Source organism: Gadus chalcogrammus, chromosome 11 (genome assembly GCF_026213295.1).
Source record: "Gadus chalcogrammus isolate NIFS_2021 chromosome 11, NIFS_Gcha_1.0, whole genome shotgun sequence".
NCBI classification, from domain to species: domain Eukaryota; kingdom Metazoa; phylum Chordata; class Actinopteri; order Gadiformes; family Gadidae; genus Gadus; species Gadus chalcogrammus.
Genome location: NC_079422.1, coordinates 5,692,292 through 5,699,145, shown reverse-complemented (window position 1 = coordinate 5,699,145; position 6,854 = coordinate 5,692,292). Strand labels below are relative to the sequence as shown.

The 6,854-nt window shown below is 44.3% G+C and overlaps 1 protein-coding gene across 3 annotated transcripts; it reads left to right on the top strand.

Moving 5' to 3' along the window:
* Positions 1–981: 981 nt before the first annotated feature.
* On the top strand, positions 982–6,854 carry sbk3 (SH3 domain binding kinase family, member 3). Of its 3 annotated transcripts, none has more exons than XM_056603164.1 (4): positions 982–1,483; positions 3,630–3,777; positions 4,655–4,857; positions 5,404–6,854. In XM_056603164.1, the coding sequence occupies exons 1-4, from the start codon at positions 1,478–1,480 to the stop codon at positions 6,172–6,174; spliced, it is 1,128 nt and encodes a 375-aa protein (XP_056459139.1). In that variant the 5' UTR covers positions 982–1,477; the 3' UTR covers positions 6,175–6,854. The 3 variants fall into 3 exon arrangements, with proteins under 3 accessions (XP_056459139.1, XP_056459140.1, XP_056459141.1); XM_056603165.1 differs by lacking the exon at positions 982–1,483 and adding an exon at positions 3,902–3,986 and having other exon boundaries at positions 3,689–3,777; XM_056603166.1 differs by lacking the exon at positions 982–1,483 and adding an exon at positions 3,902–4,002 and having other exon boundaries at positions 3,689–3,777.

Sequence of the window (6,854 nt, the reverse complement as noted above, 5' to 3'; positions counted from 1 at the left end):
ACCCCAGGATTACCAACGGCGGTGGTAACCGGAGAGTCGCCGGTCAGTTGTGATAGCAGCCAGTGTTGTTGTTACGTAACAGCAGCCAAGAGAGAGCTGCATGGCAGCAATAATAGTACCGTAGTATGTAGTATCATTGGAAATTGATCTGAGCAGATAGAAAGGAGAGGAGGGTGTCGAGGCTGAAAGAGATGGAGGGGAAAATACAAGGCAGCTGGCACTGAGGTCTGCTATAGGCTGCACACAGCCCAGGGAGACTGTTCTGTACGACAAGCATTCAGCTGTTAACTCAGTCCCTCATTAGTCTGAAGCCATCGTGAGTCTTAATGTTTCAGGAGATTAGCAAAACGTTAAGATAGGATGGTTTATTTCCAAATGAGGACAAGAGGATATAAAACATATAAAATGTAAAAAACATTTTTGTTGCATGGATGTATGTTTGTATGTATGTAAGCAATAATTTGGATGATTATTTGGATGCAGTCTACATACCTACTGATTGGGTGAAGCATTCCACGCTGTGCAGAAGATCCACTGACTAAGATAGGCAGAGACAGGGGGGGGGGAGAAACACAGAGGGGGAGGGGGGATAGGGTGAGCTGGGAGGTGAAGGTGTGAGTGACATTAGAAAGCAGGGGACTTGTGTGGCAGCTGAGGAAGCGATAGGTAGGAGAGAGAGAGAGAGAGAGAGAGAGAGAGAGAGAGAGAGAGAGAGAGAGAGAGAGAGAGAGAGAGAGAGAGAGAGAGAGAGAGAGAGAGAGAGAGAGAGAAAAAGAGAGTTGGATGGCTTGAACCTACTGAAACTCTGATGCATCAACACCACACTGCAGAGGGAAGGAGAGAAACCGTGCCACACACACACACACACACCCACACCCACGCACACGCACACATACACACACACACACACCCACACGCACACGCACACACACACACACACACACACACACACACACACACACACACACACACACACACACACACACACACACACACACACACACACACACACACACACACACACACACACACACACACACACACACAGAAAAGAGAGCGAGGTGGGGGGGTGAAATGCCTCACAGTTGGTACATGCATAGTTACTAGCAAAACCCTCAGGGGACACAGAGGATTTGGCAGCAGTGTAGGAAAGGAGTGGACAGTGGTGGGACAGGGGCGTGACGTGGGCTTTTGTTGGGGAAGTACAAAGTCAGGCTCCAGGTCCCTGAGGAGGGTAGGGGTCTGTCTGTCCCCCATATAAAGCTGTCGTATTGACCCCCGCAAAGAAGAGACTCACATGCAGTGGCTCCGATCCCTGTTGAAGTAAAGCATCCTAACCAAGGATACATTCGTGACAGTTTTGAAACAGGTTGTAAATCACAGCACTTGCTGGATGTCAGTGTGGTTTTTTTTCTGATTGCACCGGAACCAAGACAAAGTGAATACAGTCGTACTGCAGAGTCGTCCACCTCTGAAAATGGCAGTGAGTACAAACTATTTCAAGGATATTAAGTATTCCTGAAAAGTGAATCATTATGTCTGCATTACTTTTGCTATTTGATACGGAATAAATGCATTATAACTGATTATTATTGCTCATAGCAAACTAAACAGATGGTTGATCAGGTTTATTATTGAAATACATAAAGCAAAAATGTGTTGCATGTGCATATACAGCATGAAGAGAAACCAGGCTTCTTTGCTGTATAAAAAAAGCCTGAGGTGCAGCCATGATTAATAAATGATTCTATAGCCCTTCAACGTATTTTTTTGGAAGACAATGTACCACCTCCAGTAATCGATCAATAATTGATTAACAATCAATTATTTATCACACGTGTTAATAATCCTGTTGAATAAGTGTACATGCTTGATTGGCATGATGATTGATTTGATTTAAGTAATAAAAAGACAAGTATGCAGCACATTGATAACTCTAAAAGTTGATTGAACAATCAAGAGTCATCTCATTATGTTATACCACTTGTGTTGTATTTCGTTCTTATCTTACTTTTTTGAAATGCACATAATATTTCACTGGAGTCTAAGCTATTGTCTTATTGCAGTCCTGATTATATTTTGTAGTTACTCCCATATTGATATTTGCTTTGATTGTTCACAGCCTCACATATAAATTGCTTGGATGAAAGTGTCTTTTAAATCACATAATTGTAATTTCCGTGTTAATTTGTTAATCAGCTGCCTTCCAGTATATTTTTAAAAATATTAACAAGTAACATATACTGAAATAAAAGGGCATATGAAGCATTATGAAGCTGGGTTGACAGGCAATATCCTAGGATATTTTCATTTGTAGATATGTAGAAACATTTTAGTGTAAAGAAAAAAACAGGAATTTCTAATTATGTGTCTGATTATCTATTTTTCTTCATGTCCATTAATAATAACAAAAAATTGTTTGTTGTCTTGATTAAAGCATAATCCTTGTTATCTTCCCACCTCTAAATAAAACATGACATTTGTCACAACCTTTATGCACAGTGATTAGCAAATGTAAATTATGATGTCTTAGGTTTTCCGGCAATCTCAAGTTTCAGCAGATACGCTTACTTATGGAAATGTCTACATATAAACATATGTATAGACATAAAGGTGTAGTTGATATAGACAATATACATAACATACAAAAACATACAATAACATACAGTCATCAAGCATAATGCCTGGCATTTAAATCCAACCTTGGTGACATTATACAAGGGAGACAGGCCAAGCAGCTCGGACTTCTGATATTATCTCAGCTGAAATCCTGCTGTTTATCCTCATATAGCTTATGATCCAGATAATTGAGGGTACTATCTGAAGACCAATGTGATCAATTTGATTATAACTGATTATGGAGTGGACTCATGAGTGACCAGTCCCACTTCATAATCCATAGAAAATATTATCGGAGAGGTACACATAACACTTCACAACATCACACAATCACATACGAGAAATTCTAAGACCTTTTCCAATGTGTAACTTAATCAAAACTTGGATTATGGGCGTCTATGACAATGTTATGCAATCAAAAGACTGCAAGGTCAAAAACAGAAATATACATAGGTGTTGTGATAGCTTTGTCTACTTGCCTTGAACATGTTCACGCCTCCCTTAATTTAGTGGGCTTCACGGAGAGGATCTAGTTCAGGAGAATGTGAAAGCACACAGGACACAAGGACTATGAATGACAGGAACAAGTGCTGTGATTGTCCCCAGAAGACATCACAGCGATATAACCTTAGATCAGACAATCCATCAGACAATGTCTCGCTCATCCACCCTCACTTGTTAATCTCACTATATTTTCACCTGGCCAAATCCGTTTACAAGGTTAACTGATACCATATACACAGATATTTGCTGTTTAGGGGATCTAGGGTTGAGGTTCTGGTGACACAACACGCCATGGGGTGGGCTCAGGTAATGGAACGTCAATAGCAGGTCTGATTACTTTCTGCGAAGGCATACGTCCCATGCATCAACATGTTCCGGCGGTCAGCGGTCCGCCAATCCTGTCTGTGATCCACTCATCCCCTGTCAACAGGACCGTCTCCCAGAAACACTGACAGATATGTGTTTCTGCGTATGCGTGTGTGTGGTTTTATGTGTGTATGGTGCAGGCTGTAGAAGCTCAGCAGCTTGATGAGCTATGCTTCCTGACGGCCCAGTCCATGACCAGCCTGAGGACCTCAGACCACTTCCAGATCGTCAAGCTGCTGGGAGAGGGCTCCTACGGCAAGGTGATGCTGGCCGTGCACAGGAAGAGAGGTGGGTGACGGGCCGAGGTGTGGAGCTCAGGGCTCTTGCACTGCACATATAATAAGACGTGAAGAAGAAGCACATGGTTGAAGTGCATACACTATGCAATGCATTTGACAGTCACTTTCGACAGGACGTCTACGACCAATGGGAGGAATGGCGCGGACAATAAAACTAAAACCAAATAGGAATTACAAAAAGGTTGCAGCAGCAATGAGGTATAGTTTTAAAAGAGTGAGTATGTGTGTGTGTGTGTGTGTGTGTGTGTGTGTGTGTGTGTGTGTGTGTGTGTGTGTGTGTGTGTGTGTGTGTGTGTGTGTGTGTGTGTGTGTGTGTGTGTGTGTGTGTGTGTGTGTGTGTGTGTGTGTGTGTGTGTGTGTGTGTGTGTGCGACTGGGGGTCAGAGTTGAGTATTGAACATGTTGTGACCATTTGATTTGGATTCAATTCAGGCTTTCACTTAATGGACTTATGAATGAAACCCCCTTAGGGTAGAATTAATCCTTTTAATGAACTCGCTGGCCTGCCAGCCAACCGCCACTGGTTTGAAATTGGACCTTTCCATACTTGCACTCTAGCAAGACATGCACTCAAGGCTGAGCCTCTATACACATTGTGTTGGGGGCTCATTAGTGCTGCTCAACTGGAAGGCTGATGTTGTCTTTATATAGTTCTGGTTTAACCTTCTGCTGTTGCTGTAATCGAGGGCTTTGCTACATTCACTAGGATCGGGTTGCTGTTTAGATCTCAGGGACCATCCCGAGAGGACGTTATATTTTTACACTGTCTGCCCTAACGGATTGCATATTTCATATCATTGATTTTTTTGAACTAAACTCTCAGTGTGCGATCAGTGACCATCTCATCTTTTCACCATTGGCCCTCAGGCACTCCGATGGCTCTGAAGTTCTTCCCACGCAAGTCAACCTCCCTTGCCTCCTTTCTGCGCGAATACCACCTCTCCCTCTCCTTCTGCACCCATCCCTCGCTGACGCGAGCCCTGGGCATCTTCTATTCCACACCTTCCTACTATGTCTTTGCCCAGCAGGCCGGCCTCTACGGTGACCTCTACAATGTCATCGTGTCAGAGGTGTGATAGAAAGTTGATATGGATCTACAAACACACAACCATTTGTTCAAGTTATCCAACTAGAGCACTTGGGAACACCCTAAGAGAGATGTGGTGAAATCTATTTCAAGTAGACTTGAATCAGATGCAATCCCATTCTGTCTCAACTTAATAGAACAAAGAATGCTGTGTTCATATTTAGTAGTGATCTTGTTGCTGTACCTTCATTTCTGTCAACAACCAATCGAGGCATGCAACAAATTACAGGCGGAACGCATCCAAGCCTCCTCCTCTGTTTGTGTCTCTGCCAGGAACATTTGACGCATTAATGTGAGAGCTAGCCTGCTTTCAATAACAGAGGGTTGGATAAGTCACCAGGCCGGCCAGTCCCTGCAAATTAATGGAAGAGAAGATACTAGAAAACAACTGAATAGAATAGAAATCAACGTATTCATGCAACAATCTTTTCACTCTGATATATATTGTTATATTGACTCCATGTGCTTGCAGTCTATACTTTGTAACCCTCCATGTATCCTCTCCATCCCTGTGTCCCTCTCTCCCCAGGTGGGGGTGGGGGAGGAGTGTGTGCAGAGGGTGATGGCGCAGCTCAGCGGCGCCGTGACCCACCTGCACTCCCTGGGCTTCGTCCACCGTGACATCAAACCCGAGAACATCTTCCTGTGCGACCCCGCCTGCCGCTGGGTGAAGCTGGGTGACTTCGGCCTGGCCCGGCCCATCGGCACCAGTGTGCGCGGCGTTTGGTACGACTCGCCCTTCTGCACGCCTGAGGTGGAGCCCGTCAAGGCCCTGGAGCAGGAGAACGCGCGGCGGCGGCTCAGCGGGGACCCGGAGCCCGTGGAGCCGTTGTGGATGACAGTGGAGCCCAGCGTGGACAGCTGGGCGCTGGGAGTGCTCAGCTACTGCCTGCTCACCGGCTGCTTCCCCTGGGAGGAGAGCACCCGCGACGCCTCCGGCTACCGCAGGTTCAGGGAGTGGTTCGAGCGCGAGGCCGAGCGGGACAGCGACGGGGAGGACAGGTACCAGGAGGAGGAGGAGGAGAAGGAGAGGGAGGACAGGAGGAGCAACCCTCTGCCCACTCAGTTCAAGGGCTTCAGTCGGCTGGTCATTGCTCTCTTCAAGGAACTGTTGCACCCCCTGCCCGAGCAGCGGGGGAGCCCCGAGGAGATCCTCAGCTACCTGGGAGGCCCCTGGCTGAAGGAGAACGAGGAGCAGCAGGAGAGGAAGGAGGCGGAGGCCGAGAAGGAGGCCAGGAACATAAGCGGGAGAGCAGGAGTGGAGGAAGAACCCGAGAGAGAGGGCCGGGCAGAGAGATAGACTTTTGTTGGCATTTATTTTTAGTAAATCGTTGATATTCATATTTTTTCATATAAAGAATAAATAACTGGGAAAAAGTGTGTGATTGGATGCTGCTGTAGATTATTGATTCTTCTTTTGTAAATTGCTCCATAATAATGATGTATGTTGTATGTTTCTAAGTGTGTTTGTGTGCAAGTGTATGAGTTTATGGTATGTATAGTATATGTATCAATATATGTTCCCCAAAAAGTAGCTAATATCATAATGTTTTGATCAAAAGCTGTATTATACTGTTGAATTTTCTTTTTCAATTATTTTGCGGATAGAATTAATGAAATGTATAGTTTATGAGAAATGTATTGAAAATGTTTTGAAACGAAAACTGGTGCTATCTACTATGATGTCATGCTACCAGAGTTTTCGGAGCACAACACATTCAGCACTATGGTAGCTGAATGTTACCATGAGGGATGGGGGAAATATGGCAAATTAAATAACCATTCCACTCCTTTGTTTATGAACAGTGGCTATAATTTCTTTATAGTTATCATTTTACATAATGTGTAAATTATGACTGTGTTCATGACTGTGTTCTTCGGTGAGGTTTGAAAAGCGATGGCGGTTGAAGGATGATTCAACTGATTAGGATGAAACCTTAAGATTTTATAGATGAAGTTCATAAAATATCTGAAAATAAA

Coding starts and splice junctions, on each gene's coding strand:
- sbk3 (XM_056603164.1), top strand. Junction 3,778..4,654: donor GGCCGTGCACAGGAAGAGAG/GTGGGTGACGGG, acceptor ATTGGCCCTCAG/GCACTCCGATGGCTCTGAAG. Junction 4,858..5,403: donor ACAATGTCATCGTGTCAGAG/GTGTGATAGAAA, acceptor CTCTCTCCCCAG/GTGGGGGTGGGGGAGGAGTG.